General features: G+C 45.7%; 1 protein-coding gene and 1 long non-coding RNA gene across 2 annotated transcripts in view; both read left to right on the top strand.

Annotated features, from left to right (window-relative positions):
* PYGL (glycogen phosphorylase L) overlaps positions 1–1,575 on the top strand; it is a 57,699-nt gene extending 56,124 nt beyond the window's left edge. The window contains exon 21 of the mRNA XM_036844998.1: positions 688–1,575. Within this exon, the coding sequence (XP_036700893.1) occupies positions 688–700 (13 nt within the window). The 3' untranslated portion in view covers positions 701–1,575. The remainder of the gene's footprint in view (positions 1–687) is intronic.
* An 11,051-nt stretch (positions 1,576–12,626) lies between these two features.
* Positions 12,627–24,996, top strand: LOC118891058. The gene is made up of 4 exons (XR_005018883.1): positions 12,627–12,710; positions 13,710–13,818; positions 24,693–24,764; positions 24,886–24,996. It is a non-coding gene; the product is annotated as an uncharacterized LOC118891058 (long non-coding RNA).
* The last annotated feature ends 396 nt before the right edge of the window (positions 24,997–25,392 follow it).

Raw genomic sequence — 25,392 nt, 5'->3', positions numbered from 1 at the left:
GGAGGGCATAAACAGGAGCCCACCAGCCAGCTCTCAGTCAGATATGGCGAGGTGGAGAGCCTGCCATCTTCCTCATGCTGGGAGATGCAGGGGCTGCCCCCAAAAACTGGAGTCTGTAGCAGGCTGGTGAGGACACCAAGGTGTGGCCACCTTCCCTCGGCCCAACCTTTTATGGGGCTGAAGAAGGGCCTGAATGACTTAAGAGAAGACATTCTACATCTTTATCCCATACCACCAAAAAGGCTGTTTCTGGTAGAAGGAGTGGTTTTTGCACTTAATATATTTAGCAAATAAATTCAACTCCATCTGGTGATGAAAGGAACAAATTCATTAAAGTGTTTGGGACTCAGAGATGTTCACGTCTGTTTTGATCCCCCAAGGTCAAAGCTGGAAGAGAAGTCTACTCATGGGACTTTAGGCCCAGACTCCACAAACCCGCCCTCACCTCCAGGAGCTCTCAGGAGATAACCATGCTGAGGGCGGAGGAAGACCTTAGGGCTGTAGCCCAGAAAAGAATAAATGGAGGCATAAAATCGGTGCCTTGAGGCCCCTCAGACATACCTTTACTAGCTCAAGTCTTTGTAGAGGTTTAAAAAAAAAGAGCAAGAATTAGGAATTACAATGACAAATTCAACAAAAATCACTATCATGCTGCTGGCATCTGATCTCACGCCTTTTCTTTTTCAGGTTAGACAAATAACCAGGAGAGAGGCCAATGCCTCTTGGTGTCATAGCCCACGCGCCTGTGTCAGGGTGAATGACCCACAGCGCCCCTCTGCTGCCGCCTTCCCCCAAGTGAGCACCAGCTGCCCGGACCGCTAGCGCTTCTCAACGTAAGCATTTGATTGAACTGCTGACAATCCATCTGCTTTCACTGCTGCACAGCAAAACCTATTTCTAAGAATACTTCTAGAAGCTAAAGGAAAATAAGTTCCAGAAAGTGGCTTTTCAGAAAAAGGGATGATATAATCAAGTTCACTAAAGGAAGCTCTGCTTGCATCCTGTCCACTCTGCCATGAGGTGCAAGATGAAGTGAAGGAGAGAGACTCACAGCCCTGGAGGTACACGAAATACTTTCTTCCAAAAGAACCACAGTCTACTCTCTATTAACCACATAAAAGGGAGATAAAGATGATTCAAAAGGCAGAGGATTCTTTAAAAAACCATTTGAATTTGTTTTAGAGCCAAGTTTCTTCTTAAACCTTAGTGGGTCATGGAGCCCTTTGAACATGTAATTAAAGCTATGGACCAGCTGCCCCGAAAAATGTATCCACTCTTCAAATTTTGTGTACAGTTTTGGGTTGGGAGTTCGTGAACCCTCTGGGGCTTCTATGGATCCCAAGTATAGAACCACTGTTTTCATCAAGGTTCCCTGTGATCTGTCATTTGGCCTCCTTCCAGCTCAGTACTGCTGAGAGCAAGCTGAGACTTCCGGGCAGGAGACAGAGGAAGGTGCAGCTGACCCCAAGCCAGGAAATCTGGGATAACTGAGGGCAAGAGCGGATTCACTCAGAGGGCAGACGTGACTATGTGATTCACATGACCCTTTAAATAAAAATGCATTGTAACACCGTGCCCAAGTTTACACAATCAGAACAATGTTAAGCAATGTTGAAAAATGTTGATTTCACAGGAAATCTCTGTAAATGTGACTCTAAAACATACACCTCAAGAAAGCCCCTTGAGCAAAGGCAAGTCTTGAGAAAGCCATCGTCTGACACAAAAAGACAGTGAGTAAAAGAGACAGAGGCAAGGGAGCCGAGGGGCAGATTCCAGACCTTGTCACTGAGTTTGAAGTGTCCCCCCAGAGACAGAGCGAGGTCTGCGGGTCTCTGAGGCACATCGCCCCTCCCCCATGCTGAGACCCGCCGTCACAGCCAATACTCATCACCCACCATAATGACACAGGCCCACAGAGGGCCTGGCAGCGCACCAAAGGAGAGCCAGCCTTCTGGGAGGTACTCTTGGTTACCAAGCAAGGTTGGGACCACAGAGAGCTGGCTGAGGCATCAGTATTCCAGACTAGGATTAGTCAGGGGGCCCCCAGTACCCGTGATCAGAATTCCAGGTGATCTCTCCTAGGGAATCCATACTTTTGATGAATAGGATTCATGCCAAATAAATGAATCTCCACGTGGTTCCGTGAGAAGACCACGGATGTGGAAATTGCTCTTCCTTTTCTCCATACCTCATGCCTATTCCCTCTCCAGTCGTCCATGGACTTGATCCATCGTTTCCGACACTCTTAGGGAGTAAAGGAACCACTGCCTTCTTTGAAATCAGTATCCACATTTTGGAAGTTAGTTTCCCTTTCAGTTAAGGATCCACATTATTCTACATATAGAATATATAGATTTTTTTTTTTTAAAAGAGAAGCCTATTGCCAGAACACCCTCAAATTTCAACAAAGGGAAAAAAATATGTGGAGGGATGCTTACAGACCTAAAAACTGAGCTCTGCCTTACATTCCCCCACAGGGCTGAAATACTCTTTCACTCTGTAAAAAAAAAAAAATCCAAGCAAAGGCACTGACTTGTGTTCTGCACTGCCACGAAGATAAACAATAATTGCGTTGCCATCATGGAGGGCTGCTTCATAGCGGCTACGGCCCTTCCCTTAGCATCCTCCCAACCGGCAGCTAGAAACTGTGTGCCTGAAAAGCAAGGAAAGGTTTCCGCCAACATGGACAGAGAGAAGACGTCTCTATCCTCGCCAAAGTCCGAAACCCTCCTTGTGTCAATCAGATACATATTTATATTTACATGTTTATATACTATTAGAATATATAATGAATTATTATATGTAAATATTCAATATATTTACATACAAATATTTATCTGCGTAATATATGCACATGGTAAAAATTAAAATATAATGCCACAAACGTCTTATAATGAAAACCACTACTGCCTTACCCCACCTCTCCCATGCCCAGAGATAACCCCTTTTACCCATTTACTGTTTTAGTTCTTCTGACTCTTATACCAATCATGCTTCCAAGACTGCAGTTCTTAGGTGTGGTTTATTGAAATGCAATCCACTGGGTGGAAACAAGTAAAAGATAATAGATATTTGCCACCTGCTATTGGTTTGGCTGAAGAAACAAACTGGAAACAAAGGGAAACCAGTTTAGGTAGGAGAAAAGAACTTGAACATGAAATTAAGCTGTTCTACTCAAGAAACCCAGTGACATTGTGATTTTAAACACCTGAGTAAGCTCCAGTTCCTCCACCTTGTTAAACCAATGAATGAACCCTGATAACACAAACACTACCATATGACATGTCACCAGGAGACTTAGAGAACTGGCCATGTGATGATAAATCTTCAGTCCCTCAATCTTTTTTTTTTTTTTTTTTTTTGCCACACCACGTGCAGCATGTGGGATCTTAGTTCCCCAACCAGGGATCAAACCCATGCCCCCTGCAGTGGAAGTGCAGAGTCCTAACCACCAGACCACGAGGGAAGTCCCAGTCTCTCAATCATTTAGAGGCAAAAAGTCTGACATCAAACCCCAAGGCCTCTGTACTGCAAAGACGGGCATTGCTGCCAGCTAGATGAGCCGGCCATGAGGACAGTTGACTCACCAAACAAGGACTGATGGGGCAAGAGTAAAGAATAAAGATGTTTTCAAATTCCAACACTATTAGTGGAACTGTACCCTGCAGATTAGGAAGAAGTTATGTGAACCCATCCATATTGGTTCCTAAACATTCTGTGATCACATGTTTAAACTCAGGGAGATGAAATATAAAACAGGGCACTGGAAAACTGGCAACCAAGAACAAGCAGGTGAACCAAACAGAAGAAAATACTGAGATCAGCATAGCAAAACAGACGGTAGGATGCTCATGGCCTTGATGGACAAGTATTTATGGAGTGCCCTCTGCCAAGTGCTGTGCTGAGCAATGGAAACCCACCAACAAAGTCCCCCACCTATGAAGTTTTTGTCTCATAAGGAAGTCAAACATTAATCAGATAATCACACAAGCACTTACTCAATTACAGTGGGGATAAATGCAGTAAAGGACAAACACAGATTGCACTAACATATGCCGAAAATGGGCGGGTGGGGAAAGGCTTTCCTGAAAATTACCGTTTAAAATGAGACCCAAGAGATGGGTAAGCAGTTAGTTAGGCAAAAGGAGGGAACGGAGGGAGCAGAGAGAGAGAAAGAAATGTTGCAGACAGAGCATGGCTTCTATACACGGAGGCCAGTGGGTCTGGAGCAGGGTGGGAAGGGGGTGAGGAGTAAGGCAGGGAAGAAGACAGAGCCAAGGCACCTGGAAGACTCCACACTCCAACATAAGATTCCGGAAAAGCAAATGCAAGCAAGTCAAGCTTCAATATAAAGGGAAGATGTGTGGAACAGCTCCTTCCAAGGAACACCGACCTCTCCCCAGGCAAGTAACATAGCACTGCTCACCTCTGCCCTTGTGACATGAAAGCCACACCCACCAAGCACGCCAGGGTCCAATCAGTGCACTCACCAGATTCCCAGAATCACCCTAGGTTCAACTTTGATGTAGAAGTTCACTGTGAGGAATCTTTAACTCCGGTTTCTTTAAATCCACAAGAAATGGTGCTTGGACTGGAAAGTAGAATTCATTATCAACTCCCAGAATCAAATTCCATGTCTTTTAATCACAATCAAAAAAAAGTAATTAGCCTCATGATTGACATGTTTCTAAGTTGCAAGCTACTACACTCAATTCCAAGCAAAGTATTTTATTTTATAAACTAGGACTAGCCCGCAAAAGAGTTGTCCCCCCCCCAAAAAAAAACTAAAGCTAGACTTAAAAATACCACCAGTGTTATAGCCTCTAATGGAGTTTATTCAATCTTCATCCCCGTTTCAAGCGAAAAGCAAAGGAGATCGTTCACCTAAAAGTAAGAGGGTCTAGAAGAAGGTAATGAGTACTTTGCTACTTAAGTCATGAGTTACTTTTTGCACTAAGTAAAACCGAGTCATTAGCCATAAGCCATGAAATGTCCAAGATCAACATACACCTGGAGACATGCAGGTGAGAGCATCACCTGTGCTCTAGAAGAACTGTGTGTTGCACTGACTAACGCAGCACTTGGTAGAAAAAACAGGGGAAAATAGATTTCTCACATCAACCTCTCTCTCTCTCTCTCAAGGGATACAGGCAAGAAGAGGAAGAGAAAAGGCACAGAATACAGGAAGCAGTAAGGTATACAGATTAATAGCCAATTTGAAGACTGAGCTCCTGAATTGAAACCCTACCCACAGGGCCATATTTTTCTATCTATCCCAACAGTTTGCAAGGATTCATCCTAGACCCCAAAGCCAATATTAAATAGGTTTCAGACCATTTAAGTCTAGCCACAATTTTATAACTGACATATCTTTTTCATTATGCCATAACTGTAAGGGCAGTAAGTTCTCTATTTGGGAAAAAAATATAAAGGGAAATTCACAAAAGGTACATACTCAGAAAAGTTGAAAAAAATCAACATGTGCATCAGAGGAGGGAAAATATATTCTTTTAATGATTTACTTGTAAAGCTGTCACACAGAGTGGCAATTTTTCTTCTGAGTGTTGAACAGGAGTATGGGAAAAATCTGTAAGATACTGTGAAACAAACAAGGTATTCAAAATCAGTCCAAGTGTTGTCTTGGTTTGTTTCTCCTTTTAACCTCCAAATCAGATTTCACAGACTGACAGTGGGAATTACAGGCAGGTTGGCATTTAAGCAAAATCCTTTACAGAACTGTATGTAATTAGGGCAGATCCAGACCAGGCACTAAGGGAGAACCAGGAGAGGAAAGCAATAAGTCAGGGCCCCTACCAGCTGCTCAGAAAGCCCAGGTATGACAGGACAGGACGGGAGGGGACATGGATGTACTCGAGTCAGACTTGTCTCCCCAGTGTACCCCACAGAAGGCCAAGGCTGGACCCCGAAGTCATCAGGAAACAGGATTCAGACTGTTTTAACAGTTGCCCCAGTTTTCAATCACATCACAGTTCAGTGCTGTATGTGCTGGCTATTATTAGTATTAGTCTAAAGCAGTGAATGAATAATCATCAGATTCCCACCCCCCCTTCTGGCTGGGTCTTGGGAAGCAATGAGGCAATGAGACAAAACCCTCACATCTGAGGTGACATCCCCGGTGAGCGGGGCCATGAGGAGCAGCGTGGGGTGCAGGGGAGGACCTGGAGGCTGGACGCAGCAGGGCCTGGTCAGGGAATGGGACACGGGGGGCCATGCACATCTTGTTCATTCTATCGCCCCCCTGTGACACGAACCATCCAAACTGGGGGCCACCAGCAGACAAGTTATGGTTTGTCCACAAGGGCTCACTCAGGCTACCTCTGTCTCTAGCCACATCTCCCGTGAGGACTGAGTGTCTCCTACCTTTGAGAAACGAGGGACACAGGAGGTCAGTGTCACCACCTCCTGCTCCCAGTTTTTGTCTACATCGTCCATGACAAGAGTCCCTTTCCCTACTGTGAACGGTCAGTGTGAAGACCATCAGTGTAATCAAGTCGTGAGGCTGTAGGGGATGGAAAGCATTTCTGATGCACTGTCTCCCCTGCCCTGATTCCTCTGCTAGACCAGAGGCATCTTAGAAGACAACTGTTATTACCTATACTTTGCAGATGAGGAGGCTGAAAAGTTAAGGACCCTTCCCAAGGTCACACAGCCAATGAACGGCAGAGCCACGTGAACCCAGGTCTGTACAACCCGAGTTCCATGGTGATCTCCAGTGAGCTGTCACAGTCCTGGTCAGTTCTACTTGTCATCCTTGAAGCAAAAATGAGCCCCAGGAACAAGGCTGGGCTCTGGTAAAATTCAGCTCTTAGAGTTGTTTCAGGATCCTTTTCTCCCCTTCTGCACCCTTGCTCCTCTCAGGGTCCCTCCTTCCTCCCACTTTCTTCCTTCCTGCTCCCGTATCCTCAGAAGATAACCAAAGTCATCAAAGAAAGACCTCTAAAAAAATTCTCCCTCAAGTGTTAATAACTTAAAAATCAGGGCACTTCTACATGTTTGGAAAAGGCATGGAGGCAGAAGATAACGAATCTCTGATGAATTCCCAGCAATTCTGCTGGGAGTGGAAAAGATAAGCAGGCTAAGGGTGACGGACAACTCTTCAAATACATCAGCCACGGGCAACTGCCTACACATAAAATCAGCAAGAAAGAAACGAAAATGATTGCTTCATACTTTAAAATAGCCTCCATGAAGGCGGTCGGAAGCAGAGGATATGGCTGTTCTGATTTTAGAGATAAGAAATCAAAACCCGGAGAAGCCACTTTGAGCCACAGATCAAGCCCAGACAGATGAGCAGAACTGAATTCTTATGCTCCCTTCCAGTTGACTGGCTCTGGCTTTCTTTTTCCTGACTCTCTGAACTCCCACTATCCTGCCTGTTAGTCTCCTGCTAAGTTACCTTTTGCAGGTAGCAGGGTGCTTGGGAAACAGGGGCAAGAGACGGAAATATGTTTCTGTTTTTAAAGAATAATTCATACAGGACCCTTCTCTCAAATAGCTTAAGGCACTTCTGTGAGAATCGCTGCGGGAAGAGAACAGTGACCACATCCCTCACAGCATCAATAATGCACAGCGGCTCCTTTTAACTAGGGGGCTGTCAGTTTGACTTCCCCTAGATCAATAGGGGATCAAAAGTCACCAGTGGCTAATAGACCTTATTTGAGCGGAGGATGCAGTTTCAGCCCAATCCTCGCTCACGGCCAGCACATCAAACAGCCACCTTGATGCTTTGGTGTTCTTCGCCTGCCCTTTGATTAGCTGTGGTTGTAACTGCACCGCATCCCACAGGGGCTACAGAACCTAAGTGGATGATTCTTACTGGCAAAACCTGGTGGAACCAGCTGCTACAGGGCAAATCATTTCTCCTTCATGCTCAGAGGTACCAGCTTTGGGAAGCCCAACTCTGACCACGTTTGGCAAGACAAGGATTCCAAATATTAAGACATGCTACACATCCACCCTGCGCCCATTCATCCCGCCAACATGTATTGATCACCAACTCACCAAGCACCAAGTTACGTCTGTGTTCTCCTCCCTTCTTTCCTTCCAACCAAATCCTCTCTTTCCTTCACATCCACTCAAGTGTCCCTCCTTTTTCAAAGCTTCTCTAGACAGATCTTCTCATGGTGACTTTTCCTCTTTTCACCCCTCCCACTAATTATAATCGGGGCCTCAGTTTGACCCTTAATTGTTTTCTGATTGTTTTCCCACTATCAGTCCTGTCTCCCCAGTGACAAGAACCACGTGACAGATAATACTGCTTTTACATTCCACTCTGCCTAGCACAGGGCCGAGCTCCATAAATATTCATTGAATGAAAGGTTGAGAACAGAAAGAAGAGTGTATTTCTTTCATAAGGGAGAAGGAAGCAAGGCTTATTGGTAGCTTTGGGGGACAGGGGAAGGGATTCCTTCTCTGTTTTGAATTATTGATACAACTGAAAATTAATCAATGAGAGCTCCCCAAGAGCAGAGGTTTTGCCTGTTTTATTTATGGCTGTGTGCCCAGGGCCTAGATGAGTGCCTGATAGGGAGAGGGATGTCCAGTACTCTGGGGAGGATGGATAAGTTTATCAGCCTTCTCATGGGGATTTTCTAAGCACTATCTAGAAAAGTAAAAACTTGGGATGAAATAGGGAGAAATGAAGGGGAAAACAGCCCTTCGGCTTCCCCCAACTTCTTTCTTGAACATGGTTTCCATTTTTCTGATTTGAAGAAAATCAGTTGCAAGTGGAGACTGACTTTCCTGGGCCCATCCATCTTCAGAAGCAACTACATCTGCTGAGACTTTTGTAAAATAAATAAATAGATCCCCAAGGCATTAAAAAATAATCCCTGAAAACATCATGGTTAAATGTTCTCCCTGAGTCTCACAACATATCACGATAGATCCACAGCTACAGACTGTTCCAGGTGCACAGCAAGCCCTCCATGAATGTTTGCTGAACTAACCAGGCTCCAAGAAACGAAAAGGACTCGGGGTGCTGGATATCAGTCTGTGCCTCAGCACGGCCTAAATTAGATCAGTAATTTTCTGCTCAGATGAAGAAATGCCCAAGGATTTTATTCTTTCACGAAGCATCTCGAGAATTATTTTTAGTAACTACCAAGGCAAGTAAGGGGCCCCAAATCCCCATCTCCACTCCACTATCAACAAAGTGGGCTGTTCTCTAAAAACGTGGACTGCAGCTTTGATTCTCTACCAAATATATGTTAAATAATCCAGCCATCCGCTAAAAGGTGGTAAATGCTAGCTTTCCCAGAACAACCGTATCTGGGAGGTAAGGCCCGTGATGGTGAAAAGTGCGGCCAGTCAGGACATTCTGACCGGTGTTCAGATCCAACACAGAAAGGGGGCTCCGGCCTGCACCGCTGGGCCAGGAGAGGGCCACTCCCTGCTTCCTGCCCTCAGCCACAGCAGGAAGAGAAGAAAGGACATTGGTGTCTGTCTTCACCACTCAGACATTCCAAAGTGAAGTCTCCTGTGCCTGGATGTGATTTTTGGATATCTTGTAATCAACAAAAATTTAACAAAGCAAAACAAAGGAATAGAAAGAAGAAAGGTAAACAAAACTGCCAAAACCTTCCCACACCAACAAAACAAAACAAGACATGGCAGTCTTTTGGGTCCAAGGTCTCCAACCAATACCTGGCTTCAATGCAAACAAGACTGTTAGTACATTGCTTGTCGATTGAGGCAGTCTAAGATGACTGCTCAAGCCAAGGATTCATGGAAGGAAGAAAATGAAAAACTGTGCTGACCTACACATTTCACATTTAAAGGATATAAGAACTCGGCACAGGCAATGATGCCAAGTTATGGTTTCAATGTACCATTCATCTCTAGCATTATGGAGAGGAGTTCTTTACACGCCAGACGCTTCACACTCAGGGAGGTGGCCTTCCGACCCTTCTCCATCTACACAGATAGGCCCTTGATCTAACAGAATGCCTTCCAAGACTACAACACCGATTATTATTGTCACTATTATTATTTTTTTAAATCCGTCCTGCTGTTAGTAAAATGTCAAGGCAGATAAGAGATTGGCACAGGAACCTGAACCAGCTTTCTGGAATCTCTAGTTCAGAAGCCCCAAAGGGATATAGGTTCCTGAAAAATCAAACGCGCGAGTCTCGCTGGCGCGGGTAGGGTTTGGCGCTGAGGATACAGCCGTCCAAGAGCTCTGGGGGCCTCCGAAGCCCCGGGAGTCAGCGCTCGGCCACCAGCCCTGCGTCACCGCCCGGCGGTACCTTCCCTGCCGCATTCCGGGCAGCCGGAGCCGGCGGGGCGCTGCCGGGGCGCACAGGGCGCGGCGCGCACTCACCTCAGGTTCCACGCGACCATGTGCCACCACGCGCGCACGCAGCCCTGCTCGTCTGTCTCCATCCCGCGTCGCGTCTGGATCCGCCGCCGCCGCCGCCGCCGCCGCCGCCGCGGGAGCTGCAGCCGGTAGCCCGGAGCCGCGCCCCGGTCGCTCTCCTCCCCCGCGGGGTTGGCGACGCGGGGACCCTGCGGCGGGTGGGGCGGGGCGTAGCCGGGGGCGGGCTGCCCTAGCGCCCCCGGCGCCACACGCAATGATGTGTGATGGAAATAAGTGCCCTACTCTTCTAGCTGGCTACGCGCAAACTTATTTTCTGTTTTATTCTATATATGTGTGTGTGTGTGTGTGTGTGTGTGTGTGTGTGTGCGTGCGTGCGCCCCCTGCGTGGAGTAAAATACATTTATTGCTATGGTAGTAATAAAACAAAAGTCTGAGAGTCCCAGCTTTAGAAGATCCTCCTGAAGGACATATGCTTTCCTCCACTTTAACCCTTCTTTTTTCTTTCTCCCTTTTGTTTTTCCCTTTTTCCCTGAACCTTCCCTTCCCAACCCCCATCTTCTCCCTCTCTCTCCCTCTCTCCTCTCTCTCTCCCTCCCTCTCTCTTTCTCTCTCTCTCTCTCTCACACATACACAAACCTGTCATCATTACTGTAGTAAGAATTTCTTTAGCTCCCTTCCATTGATTACTACTTTATCTGTCCACAGGGTTATGAACTACACAATTACTCCATGTGTCCAAATGCACCACCTTTTTGGTGTTTTGTTTACCTAGCAGCAGGTAGCAGAAACCTCCACCTCCACCCCCCTTGTATCAGGAGTTCAGGCTTTGAAAGGTTTGGCAGGGATGTGCTTACATCGTGCACTGTCTCCTGGAGCAGAAACCGTCCTTCACCGGAGCTGTTCCAGGGAAGCCACGGGGCAAAGTGTGAGGGCAAAGGGGGACAAAGGGAACGAGGTTCCATTTGGAACCAATTTGATGCCAGCACCAAGACTTCATCTGGGAGGCAAGGTACAACCTCCCCAGAGGGAAAAAGTGGTCTCTCATGTGCCTGAGCTGTTGGGCCTTTGCCAGCTGAGCAGAGGTCCTAGCAAGGACTGCCAACCCACAGAAAGTGCATAGGGACCCATCGGCTTGGGGCAACTGGCCAGTCTGGAGGAAAGCACCGACACCGTTCAAGAAAGGGCGGTTCCCTTCGAGAACTAGGCCATTTCAGATAACTGGTCAGACAAGGGGGAACTTTGTGCACCTCTTCTTGTCATTTCTCTAGGAATGTCAACTTTTGGAGGCACATCAAGACAGAAGAGGAATCAGATTAGGAAGGACCAGAGGAATCTGAGCCTGCCTGATGAACCAGCTGCAGCTGGGTCACACCCTGCATGATGAGAAACGTTAAAGCCAACGTCAGATTCCACCCCCGGAGTCATCCATGAAATGGGTCTGGAATCTCATAGAACTTATTCAGGGGAGCTCCGGAGGATACGCTGGGCCATGCCCCATGGAGGTGGAGGGGTCAGAGATGGCAAGAACAGGGGGAGGAGAGAGCAGCAGCTGCGTTTGGTCCCAGCTTCTATTTCCATCTGTTTATTCAGGTTGAGAGGTCAGAGGCCCACGTGCTGGTTGAGCAAACAAAGTTGTAAGTCCCAAGTCTAAGGAAATGGTTGAAATGCTCAGCAAAATCTCTGAAGTTAGAAATAACTGTGGCCCAGTTTTTTTTTTTAAAGACTGTATAAATTAAAACTCTAGGAGAAATCTTTCCCCAGCATTAATAGTCCCTTTTCAAACGTCACATCCTGGAAATCAGAGAGCAGAGTCTCTGAAATGATTTGGCAAAATCTGAAAAACAAGTGATTCATTTATTTTTTAAGCACCTATTTCCTGAGTACATTTTGGGTGCCAGGTACATTTGGCGCTATAGGGATACAAAGCAGGATCCTGCGTGGTAGAGAGACTTACCTAAAGATAAATGATAACACAAAATAGGGATGGAAGAGTGCCCTCAGGACAGAAATCAAGTAAGATGGGGGGGGGGGTGCTGCCAGGGCCTGGACGTGGAGAAAGGGGGTGACTACAAAGGGACATTTTAGGGTGATGGAAATAGTCTATATCTCAAGGGTGTCGGTGATTACATGACTGTACGCGTTCACCAAAATTCACTGAATTGGAAACTTTCCAAAGGTGAATTTGACTAAACATAAATTATACCTTAACAAAGCTGACTTTTAGAAAAGTGACCTGTGGGGGAGGGGCTGGGGTCAAGATGGCGGACTAGGAGGACGCAGAGTTCGCGTCTCCTCACAACTAGGGCACCTACCAGGCACCGGTGGGGGACCACGGACACCGAAGGGGTCGGGAGGAACCCTCTGCGACCGGGTAGGACCTGGGACATGGGGGGAGTGAAGGGGGAGGAGAAGAGGAGGCGGGATGTGACTGGCGCCCCTGAGGGGCGGCTGGGGGAGGGGAAGGGATCCCACGCCCGAAGAGGGAAAGTGGGGGACCACTGAGAGGGCAGAGGATCAAAAGGGAGCGTGGCCAGGTTTCCCCTGCCTACTTGGGCCCCTGGAAACCTGCTGAGATCCCGGACCTGATCCTCTGCCCACCGAGGACCCTTCCAGCCACGCGGGTCCTGAGGGAGTGGGAGGGAGGGAAGGGGAGCAAAAGTAAAGGCCAGACCAACGGGACCAGCACCCCTGAGGGGCGGCTGGGGGACGGGAGGAGTTCCTACACCCAGCGGAACCCACCCACGGTTAGGGGTCCAGCAGGACGGGGGAGGCCCTCGTCCTCGTGTTGCCGTATGCTAACACGTATGTATGGAATTTTAAAAACTGGTACTGATGAACCTAGGGGCAGGGCAGGAATAAAGACGCAGATGTAGCGAACAGACTTGAGGGCACGGGGGGCAAGGGGAAGCTGGGATGAAGTGAGAGAGTAGCATTGACATATATACACTACCAAATGTAAAATAGATAGCTAGTGGGAAGCTGCTGCATAGCACAGGGAGATCAGCTCGGTGCTCTGTGACCACCTAGAAGGGTGGGATAGGGAGGGTGGGAGGGAGATGCAAGAGGGAGAGGATATGGGGATATATGTATACATAGAGCTGATTCACTTTGTTGTACAGCAGAAACTAACACAACATTGTAAAGCATTTATACTCCAATAAAGATGTGAAGAAAAAAAATAGAAAAGTGACCTAAAAAATGTACAGATAAACTGCATAAACAAACATGTCCTTTCTGATGTCATAGAAATGGAAAGACAAAGCTGTGGGTACAAATCCGTCAGAAACCAGTAGTTGAATGTTATTTGTGCTTCTAGCAGAAAAAGATCTCATTAGAGATAGATTAATTTTACCACCTCAAATTATTCTAGAGAAAATGAATGCGGGATAAGAACGACTGTCTCTCAGCTGCCATACAGCTGTTGGAGGTAAACCACTGGTGATAGAGCATTTGAGGGACGAAGAACTAGCAAACAACAGGTAACTGATTTTCCATTATTTGGAGAATGTTTTTTCTTGAAAAGAGTATTTATCCACCTTGAATTTTCTTCTTTTTTTATTGAGATATAATTGATATATAATATTATATTAGTTTCAGATGTACAACATGATTCAATATTTTTGTATATTTTGAAATGATCACCATATTAAATCTCATTAATATCCATCACCACACATAGTTACAATTTTTTTTCCTGTGATAACTCTTAAGATCTACTCTCTTAGCAATTTTAAAATATAAAATACAGCGTAATTAACTATAGTCAAGCTGTACATTACATCCCCAGGATTTATTTTTTTATAACTGGAAGTTTGTTTTGTATCTTTTGACCCCTTCATGCATTCATCCATCCCCATCCCCACCTCTGGCAGAAACAACCAATCTGTTCTCTGTATCTATGAGTTTAGGTTTTGTTTGTTTGTTTGTTTTTAGATTCCACATATAAGTGAGATCTTTATCTTTTGTCTTTCTCTGACATTTCACTTAGCATAATGCTCTCAATGTCCATCCATGTTGTCACAAAAGGCAAGATTTCCTTCGTTTTATGGCTGAATAATATTCCACTGTGTACATATACATATATGTATATCACATTTTCTTTATCCATTCATCCATTGATGGTCACAGCTTGTTTCCATGTCTTGGCTACTGTAAAGCTACAATGAACATTGAGGTGCATATATCTTTTTGAGTTAACATTTTTGTTTCCCTCAGATAAATACACAGAAGTGGAATTGCTGGATCATATGGTAGTTCCATTTTTAATTTTTGAGGAACCTCCATACTGTTTCTCATAGTGGCTGAACCAATTTACATTCCTAACATCAGTGCACAAGGATTCCCTTTTTTCCACATTTTCAGTAACACTTTATTTCTTGCCTTTTTGATAACAGCCATTCTAACAGCTATGAGGTGATATCTCATTGTGGCTTTAATTTGCATTTTCCTGATGATTAGTGTTGTTGAGCACCTTTTCATGTACTGCTAGCCATCTGTGTGTCTTCTTTGGAAAAATGTCTGTTCAGATCCTCTGTCCATAGCTTTATTGAGATATAATTCACATATCATAAAATTCACCCTTTGAAAGTGTACAATTCAGTGGTTTTAGTATATTCACAGAGTTGTGCATTTATCACCACTATTTAATTTTAGAACACTCTAATTCACCCCAAAAGGAAACCCCATACCCCTTGCTGGGTCATATGGTAATTTTATGTTTAATTTTTTAAGGAACTGCTAAATTGTTTTCCAACGTGGCTACATTGTACAATCCCGCTAGCATGAGCCCTACATAAACTACTGCCTTGCGTTTTCCCATTCTTGTCCTTTCCACCCTTTCTCAACTTTCCATACACAGATGTAGGATATTGAAAACAAAACAAAACAAAAACACAAAAAAACAGATGCTGTTGAGATTGAAATGAAACATTAAAGGGAAGTTTGAGGGTAGTCCCAGAAGACAGGAAGAGTCAGATAACTAACTTATTCAGATCATTTATTTTTCTATGTTGTTTAGGTTTTGTATTGTCTTAGCCTATATCAGATCTAATTTATAGTTACATATATAACTATATATAGTTATATAGTTAGATTATATTTACAAGAGTGGATGTTGGGTTATTCTCATGGTCTTGGATTTGAGGATGTTGATACGGGCTTCCTTTTAGCAAAGGAGGTGATTACTTTGAGAAGAGAGAGTGATGAGAGTTGGACTAGAAGTGCCTGAGTGCCTTCTTTCTTCCAAAGAACCCTGCACTTGCCAAGACATAGCCCAGAGGCTCTCTTGCTCCTTGGCAAGAGATGGAAGTTGGTTTTCCCATGTATCTGTGGAAGGAGTGAGCCAGGATTAAAAGCCTGGGGTGAAAACTCCCTCCTACATCTCTGGATGCTCCTTTTCAAATTCCTCCGGCCAGTCCTTAAAAGTTAGTTGTTCTGCAGGCTTCCTTCATAGCCCTGCTTCTCTTGTGTTATATCAGTGTGTCCAAAATCATGTTCAGTTATTTGGGGAGCTCTAGGCTACACACAGTAAAATAAGTTCCTTTGTCCAGGATCTCATGTCTCAAAATCGTTACTTGGCTAATGTTCTTTGAGGATCTCGAAGAAGGAGGTATAGAATGCAGCTTGTCACTAAATTCAGCTCCTCCCCACTCTCCTTCCAAACCTATTCCTCTTGCAGGATTCTCTCTCTTGAAGAACAGCATCAACACACACCAAGTTTCCCAAACCACACACTTGGGACTCACCGTTGATTCTTCTGCTTCCCTTAGGCCCAGAATTCCCTATAGATGATTTCTTGATGCGATACCTATTTATTTAACACATATTTACAGAGCACATTTTATAAGGTATCTGGCTTGGGAAGCTTACACTCTAATTGTAAGGACAGGGCAGGATCTACACAGATGAAAAGCTAAATACCAACATGAGATGTGTCACCAGATAATAAATGAATGTGTATTACAGATAATGTAATGCTGCAGGCTCAGGGAGAAACCTCTTTTTAGGCTGAAGAGGTCAAACAACGAGTTCAGGGAAGTACTGTTCTGTTGCTTAGAAACAGCTTTGGAGATGGGAGATTATTTTATTATTTTTTTCGAATACTATTCATTTATTTTATTTTTTAAAGTATATATTTTATTTTATTTTATTTTATTTATTTATTTGGTTGTGGCAGGCTCCATGGTGGCAGCTCGCCGGCTCCTTGGTTGTAGCATGTGGACTCTTGGTTGCGGCATGCATGTGAGATCTAGTTCCCTGACCAGAGATAGAGCCCCGGGCCCCCTGCATTGCAAGCGTGGAGTCTTAACCACTGCACCACCGGTGAAGTCCCAGGAGATCATTTTAAATGGCTATCCAAAAGGACCCATAGAATGTTCAAACTGGAAGATATAAAGCAGCCATTTGCCAATACTCTCATTTTTACATAGAGGAAATGAGACTCAGTGACACCAAATGATAGATGTTAGGCTGCATTCATTCAGTATTTATTGAGCACCCACTGCATGCAAAGGCACAGAACGTACTACACTTACTCAAAAGAGCAGGCAAGGTGAGGCTAATTCTCCAAGGGCACCTGGATCTTGTAGGAAACTAAACCTGTGTCAAAGTGTCCCAAGGGGCAGGGCTGTGATGGCAAAGTGGTGGGACCAATTGATAGTTGTAAACTGGGTTATTGGTCCTTCCACTAACCCTTCAAAATAAAAGAATTAAAATAGTTCATCACAGGTTAGTTATTTCTGCTTTGTGAGCAATCAGGGTGAAGGAATTTACCACCACCTACAGTGTCCTGCTGTCTCATTAGATATCCAGGTAGGAGATTCTGAAGCAGTCTTTACCCTGTCCACTCGAGGGAAGGTGACAGCGGAATTCTTGTGAAGTGGAAACACTGTGGTTGATTTCAGGACGATACAGACTGGGAGGTGCGGAGAGTCTCATCACCAAGGATTTTTTTTTTCTTCTACTTGCGTTATTTTTTAAATGACCCTCTAACAAATTCAGAGTAAGGGCACTTCATGGTCCACGTTCCAGCCTTAGGGAAAACAGTGACATGGGGCTTTTACTCCAGAGGAATTCATACAGGAAAAGCTAAAAGCTCAGGGAAGAATATGTAAAAACATCTTCTTGAAAATGAAGGCACACGCATGGAGAAAAAGTGTTGAAGACCGGAAAAAAGTCACAGCTGTAGAGAAATAAACAGGAACTGACTTTCCAGTCCCAGAAGACTAAATGTTTCCAATTCTGGGCTTTCTGGATGCCAGACATTAGTTTGAAATTATCTATGGCTCAGTTTGTAGAATCTCCAAAGACAGAAAGTAAGCCTCACTTCCTTAGTTCCCCTGTTCATGCCCTGAGTGTATGTGTGCTTTCAGCACAGCTTGAAATTAGCGTATTTTTTTCATCTTTGCCTTTAGTTTTTTAACAAGCAGGGAGAGACCCAAGGGGACCCGGACTTGCGTGCACCTTGGACTGCAAATCCGTGTCGGGTAGCCTGAGGCGGGTCTTCCTTATCCTCACCCGGGCTGGGCATGCGTGGAACAACCCGCCCCTAGAAAGGAGTTTTAAAATCATATTATGTAGTGTGAAATGAGATCATAGATATGAAAGCTCTTCTTTGAAGTTAAAAAAATTTTCAGCCCACAAATATTATTTATTAATGAATGTATTTGATAGTCTCTTTGTCCGGTTCCTAGCCATATTCAAATGCATTCATTTAAAAAGACAATCATCAGCATTATGGCTTACAGACTAACATAGAAATTTAATTACTAATAAATACTAATATACACACAAATGTACGCCCTGAGGAGGCCACACAGCCACTCTCTTCTACTTCTTCCACTTCAAGGAATTCAAAATTGATGTCAGCAGGAGATTCCCTCCCTTCCTTATAGTGCGTGAGACAAAGGAATGTAAGAGGTTGCAGGTGGGGCGTGCCCCTCCGTCTCCTGCCTGCGAAGCGTCAAAGGGGATCGGAACTCCCAAAGGGGCCCACCCAACCCAGCAGTCACAAATGACTTAGCAAACACCAGCTCATTAATCCAGACGTGAGTGTGAGTAGTATTGCGAGGTGGCCTGAGAAACAGTTTTTAAGCAGAAAGGCTATAGTGTTTAACAGGCAACCCTACAGTCTTGCACTATAGGAATTAGGAATCCTTGTGTCTGACGTTACTTGTCCAGTTTGGAACAAAATATCATGCACGCAGGCTACCTGTATCCCCAGCACCTAGCATAACACCTGACACAAAGCAGGGGCTCATAAGTAAATGAAGGAGTAATTGAATAATTGCAAAACTTGAATCTATCTGTACAGCAGCCAGTCCAGTGCCACACAATTCCGATCTTCCCATCGCATGTATTCTCAATAGGCCCCTCTGGCATCCTCTGATTCAAATCTATAAAATTCTGAACTGCATGATGATAGGAAGGAAGAATCCAAGACTGGAAGGTCTACTGTGGAAGCCGTCGCAGGGTCCACTGCCTTGTTCTCACCTTCCCCACCCGGAGCCAACTTCCCAGCTCAGTGTAGCCATCATGCCCTGCACTACCTTTGACCCATCTGAGGATTCGACGGGTATTCCTTCTCTTGTGCGATCCCACTCAACGAGCATTCATCAAATGCCAACTGCACGTATTACACCCTGCTAGGTACTGTGGGGGAGAGCAGAAATATAAGATCAGGCCCCTGATCTCAAGAACTAACATTATAGTTAGGAAGACTCTTCATTATTCTTCATTGATTCTATAGACATTTTGAGCATATGTGCTTAGTACCATTCTAAGTGCCTGGGATTCAGTGTTGACAAGACAAATATCTTCCTTGTTCCCATGATACTGACATTCTAGAGGGGGAAGACAAAAAAAAACAATCATACAAACAAATAAATACATGACAAAAATTCAGATAAGTGCTACCAAAATGAAATCAGGTCATAGAGAAACTATTTTATCTGAGATCTTAGTGACAAGACTTGAGAGCAGACTTCCAACCAGAGGAAATAGTAAGTTCAAAGTCACCCAGATGAGAACACAAACTTGAGTGTTCAAGACCCAGCCAGAAGCCCAGGGACAATGGGAAGAGATAGGAGACAAAGCGGGGTAGGCAGGGGCCAGCTCACGGAGGTTGTATCCTTTGCTACTCAAAGTGTGGTCCACGGACCAACAGCATTAGCATCACCTGGGAGTTTGTTTAAAATGACCCCCAGGGCTTCCCTGGTGGCGCAGTGGTTGAGAATCTGCCTGCCAACGCAGGGGACACGGGTTCCAGCCCTGGTCTGGGAGGATCCCACATGCCGCGGAGCAACTGGGCCCGTGAGCCACAACTGCTGAGCCTGCGCGTCTGGAGCCTGTGCCCCGCAACAGGGGGAGCTGCGGCAGTGAGAGGTCTGCGCACCACGATGAAGAGTGGCTCCCACACCACGATGAAGAGCGGCCCCCGCTTGCCGCAACTAGAGAAAGCCCTCGCACGAAACGAAGACCCAACACAGCCAAAAAAAAAAAAAGAAAAAAAATCCTTCCCTCTACTTTAAATTAAAAAAAAAATTTATAAAATGACCCCAAATCTCAATTTCCTTTCTTTTACAGCCAAAGGACTATCAGCTTTTAGATGGCATGTATCTGCCTGCAATAAAGACCACTTCTCCAAACCTCCCTTGCAGATAGTTGTGGCTATGTGACATAAAGGGAGTGATAGATATGACTTCTGGAAATGTCCCTAAAGGGCATGTTTTCTTCTTTCCTGCTCTCTGGATACAAATTTAAAGGCTACTTCTCCAGCAGCTATCTTGGACCATGAAATGTCTTTGAGGATGGAAGCTACACAAGGCCAAACAGCAAGCAGAGAGCCCATGTCCCTGCCCTGAAAAGGCCTTACCAGCCCTGAACTGACTATCTGTCAAACTCCTGAATATAAGAAAATAAGAAACTTCCATTTTCCTTAAGCCACTGGTTTTTTGGATTTTTCTGTTACTTCCAGCTGAACTCAATCCTAACTAATTCACACTCTTTATCATTATTTCTCTTATAGAACTGTACATTTCCCCCAACCTTTAAGTAAAATCAATAATCCAAGAAGATATACTACATTTATCCTGTAGCTTCAAAAAACTCCCACTAAGCCCTGACCCACCCCCGCTCCTCTACGGTCACACATACAGCAATCGAAGCACCATGGTCCCAGCTGGACGGTGGCAGGGAGGGTAGACACAGCAGAGGTCACTGGCAAAGGCAAGGGCACAAGGCCAAAGGTCAGCTTGAGCTCCAGGTCATCTGCTGCTTCCCTCCTGAGGACACTGAGGGAAATGGACCCCTCCAGGCTGAGCTGCTAAGCCTCAAGTCTTCGTGGCATTGGCCCGCCTACTCTGAAACGTCTAAAATTGTTAAACAATCAACAGATCTCTTGCTCTGTTGAAGCGACTTCAACCTAGACTGATAAAACACTTCACACCAGGTCTCTATACAGAGAAAAAGCCTAATATTTGAAAAGCTGGAGGACTGACCAACTGATTCTCTTCAATGGCAGTTCAGTAGGCAGCTCCATCCACAGCCCCCAGAGCCACCTCTGTTAAAGACACAATTAAAACAGTGTGCTTAAGTGCAAATGCAATCTCAAGACATTCCCTCCGGCACTCACATTCAATCAAAGATAGTTAACCCAGAGCTTCTTCTATATAGAAATTCTGGAGCCTCTGCTGCCGGAGTTCCCTGCTGCCTTTGCAAGACATTGCCTGGCACATTGTCTCTTATAGTTAAATGTCTACAGATGCACCAAAACCGGATATCACTGGAGATACAGGATAGATTTTGGCCAGAGCAACTTAAATGGCCCAGAAACATTGGACTTGTATCTCAGTTTGTATCCCATAGTTTCTGCCTTCCCCTCCAGGGAGGTAAAGCTGATCTTGACCTTAGTTCACAGGATCGGTGAGTGAAGGAATTACAAAACGATGAACATTCCACCAAGGGCTCTTTTTTCAGTAATCCTGGCTGCCCATTCAGACCATGCCTTTCACAACTTTCCTTTGGGAGTAGACATGGGGTTGGGTTTAAGAGAATATGTGTGTCCCAGGTGGGCACTGAATTTGACCAAACTTGTTTGACTGTTTTGAAGGAGGTAAAATCTGAGCCCACTCCCTCAGAGCTATTCCTGGATTGAACAGTGAACGATCAGTAAGATTCATAGATATGCACTCAGGAACCACAGAAGGCTGCTTTAGCAGGTGACTTTAGGAAGTGACACCAAGGCTGCCATTGCAGTATAGGAAGATTCCGGGATGAGCATTGGGAGCAAGTGGCCATCTCCTCCATGCAGGTTGAGGAGGAGACTATTGCAACCTTTCTGCAAAAGGTAGCAGCCTCTTAATCTATTCAGGATGGAAGGCATTTTCCAAATTCCACCCACGGCAACATGATATTCTTTATGGCCCTAGTTTCTATGAGGCAAGAAGCAACTCAGATACACGACATAAATGAACCAGAAGCAGGAAGAACTGGTGCTTAATACAAACCCACAGAGACAGCCTAGTCCACATCAAAATGGGGATCCAGTCCCTCCACTGAAGACAAAGGTACCAGGTGAGCACAGGGAGGTTGCACTTTGATGTGTGTTTGTTGGAGCCCTGTATCAGAAATTATCTCACATCGGAGGCTCTTTATGCAAACTTTCAATCATCCTGAATATAGGATTTCTATTGAACGCTATAAAATAAATCTAATGCACATCAATAAATAAATCATGTGGTTTCTCTGGAAGGGGGTATCCTTAGTAGGACTTATATCGCTAATATAATCATAACCACTCCCTCTAAGGATTAAATTTATCCCTTCAGCAAAGGCACAATGAATTAAAAAACAGAGACAGAGAGAGAGACTATATAATGATGTCTTCCAAAATGAAAGACTTGTTGGAAACTCACCTGGGTTATACAGCTCTCACTAACAAGCTAGAACATTGCTTTAATTCTGTACCGTTAATTGCCATGGGATCAAACCGACTGGTGGAGGGTTTCCACCATCTACTTGCACAACAGAAAATTGTGTTGTGATGTTTAGATAAGACACGCGGGGGCAGCAGTGAGCTGATGAGGAGACATAGCAATGGTGACACTTTTGAACCACAAAATTTGACTCTAGACATTGAGATGCTGCCAAGCTCTATTTAAAATCATTTAAACCAAACAGAAACACTTTTTTTTTTAACTTTAAAATTAAATATTAGAAGAATTTACTCTCCTGGCATATGTTTTCAGCTTCCCACTAGTGCTTAATATTTGTCCTTACTTCCCAAACGTTTTTGCTTTTTCAATTGACAATGATCTCTTTCAATCCATTTAGGAGTTTGATCATTTTAAAGCTGAGAAACTCCCTCCTGACCAGTCCAAGTTGAAGCCCGGGGGGCGGAGCAAGATATCCCAACGTCGGGGGGAACAGAAAGCAAGCCCTGGGTGGTGCGGAAGGCCACAAGGCCCGCCTGCGTGGAGAGCCCACCGTAGCCCGGCACTGACGTCGCAGAGCAAGCCGGTGGCAAGGGCTCCTTTTTAAGTAGGGGGATGCGGCGGCACTTCCTCTTCTTCTCCAAGGACAGGTTCGTTTCATCCCCACCTATCTGAAACCAGAAGAACAAGGATCAGTACCGGGTTCGCTTTCACTGCTGGAAGGAGATTTTGTAAACAAAGGTACCCCAGCCAATCCACCATCATACCCCAAAACGGGGTGGCAGTGAGACAGGCCTGTAAGCAAAGCCGGAGATTGCAGGCGTGTTTACTGAGGGCGGGCTGGTCCTCCCGAAGGCGGCGTTGGGGAATGGTGGGGGGAGGGGGAAGGGGGGAGGAGGGTCTGGGCTCTTACCCACGTGGCCCCAGAACAGCCTGGCCAGGAACCGCCAGGACAGCCCCTCTCGCTATGCCCGACAGGAGGCCTTTGGCAGGCTGTCAGGCCGGGTTTTATTTTTAGGCTCAGCCGGGGCTGCCCTCCTGCTCTGGGGCTTCCCCCTCGCACAGCTGTTGCTTCTGCTTTCCAAAGCCCAAGCCTACAGGTGTTGTGCTTCCCCTTGCCTTTGGCCGTCACAGGTTGGAAGAGTGATGGTAGCTTTAAAGGGGAGGGGGGGAAAAGGTTGCAGGGGGCCAAGATTCCTGCTCCCCAGCCCGGCCTTGCAGCAGTCAGCCCTCCGTCTTCCCCTGAGGATCTCCAATCCAGGCATTTCTAAACCAAACCATGGGGACTTCCCTGGTGGTCCCGTGGTAAAGAATCCACCTTGCAATGCAGGGGATGCTGGTCCCATCCCTGGTCAGGGAACTAAGATCCCACATGCCTGCAGGGCAACTAAGATCGCCGGCCGCAACTACTGAGCCCACATGCACTGGAGCCTGCTCGCCACAACTAGAGAAGAGAAAACCCGCAAGCCACAACTAGAGAGAAGCCCGCGCCACAATGAAAGATTCCCACATACCGCAACTAAGACCCAACGCAGCCAAAACTAAATAAAATAATAATAATAAAATAAATAATAAATAAACCTTAAACAAAAATAAATAAATAAACCAAAAAATCTCAGGCCCAGGCAAGGCGGCCTCATTTTCTTGAGCATCCTGAGATGCCAGGCCCTTCTCACTACTCTGAGTCTGGGGCATTTCACCTGGTTCTCACCTGCTGAGAAGCCAACAGGAAGAGCAGAACCCGGATTCAGACCCCAAAGCCTGCTTCCCCTCTGCTCCCACACCACAAGCCTTCTCAGATAAAAAGGGTTCCTTGTACGTGTTCTATTTTCAATAGTTTCTTTCTTCCACTATTAGAAGGGGGGGAAAAAAGCATGTTTATTGCAGTATTCCCATCCAGTATCTCTCTGGGCAAATCTAGACCTATTTTACGATTCTGCTTTTTTGAGCATGGTTGCAGCCCTGGAGACACGTGACTGCCTGTGTCCCTGTGTGTATGTTAAAATCTGCACGGAAGCAGAGGTTACCTATGGGGAGTAGGACTGGGGGATGAGGCTATTTTGCGTTCTTATTTTCTACCCTTCTGTACTGTCTAATCTTTTCCCAAGAAGTGAATTATTTTGTAATGCTCAAAAAGAAAAGAATGAGGACAGCTCTAACTGCAGTCAGGGCCGTTGCCATGTTGGCCAATGCCCTCAGGCAGGACTCCACCCAGTAGGGTTTTCTCTTCTGTTCTTAAAAATACGCTTAAATTCTTGCTCCTCCTGTTGAAGTCCCCTTTGTTAAGAGTGTTAAACGGCTCTGGTGTCCCTAGACACCCATTTCCTGAGAGCAGGCTGAGGGCTTCCTTCCTCCCCGCCCCCCCCCCCAGCATTCCGCACACCCCTCCCACCCATACGCTACTTTTTCCCTTTCTTTTTCAGAGACTCGATGCTATCAGGCCCCAGAATTGGCCAGGAAAGGTCTCAACACAGACAGGATCACTCAGAAAAACAGTAAGATAAGTCTGTGTGTTGTACAATACTTTGAAAAGCAAATTGTCAGGAGAGAGGAAGAGAGCCGGCTCTTCTTTAACTCTTTGTCCTTTGATTTGTACTTGCTCTTTAATGCATTCAGCCTCCAAACGCTTGCTGAACAGCTGCTCTGTGCCTGGCTCTAGACAGTTCCTGGGTTAGAAGGGAAGGAGCCACGGTCCCTGCAGGGAGGACCACGCATTCTCGAGCAGAACAAAGGCAAGTGGTGAGTTTTGGTGAGACGAGCAGGTGGGGGGCGCCATAGGGCCCAGGGCCCAGCACCGCCCAGCCCTGGTCGTGAAAGTTTCCAGGACCGGGAAATGCCCGAGCTGAGTGTTAAAGGACCAGCTGGAGAAGCAGAGAACAGGAGGGAGGATGTTCCCCGTGAAGGAAAAGTGAAATAATAACAAGGTCCCTCTGCTATTGAGCTTTTAGGTACACCGTGGCCCTGCTCTGAACCTTTCACATGTATATCACTTAGGTCTCATAACCCTGCGGGACAAGTACTCCTGTGGCTCCATTTTAAAGCTGAGGTCCCTGAGACACAGAAGGGTGGAGGGATTTTTCAAAAGCCATGAAGTGTGGGGCGGTGGAGCCAGGATTTGAACTG

This window comes from Balaenoptera musculus, chromosome 2 (genome assembly GCF_009873245.2).
Source record: "Balaenoptera musculus isolate JJ_BM4_2016_0621 chromosome 2, mBalMus1.pri.v3, whole genome shotgun sequence".
Lineage (NCBI taxonomy): Eukaryota > Metazoa > Chordata > Mammalia > Artiodactyla > Balaenopteridae > Balaenoptera > Balaenoptera musculus.
This window is presented reverse-complemented; position numbering and strand designations above follow the sequence as displayed.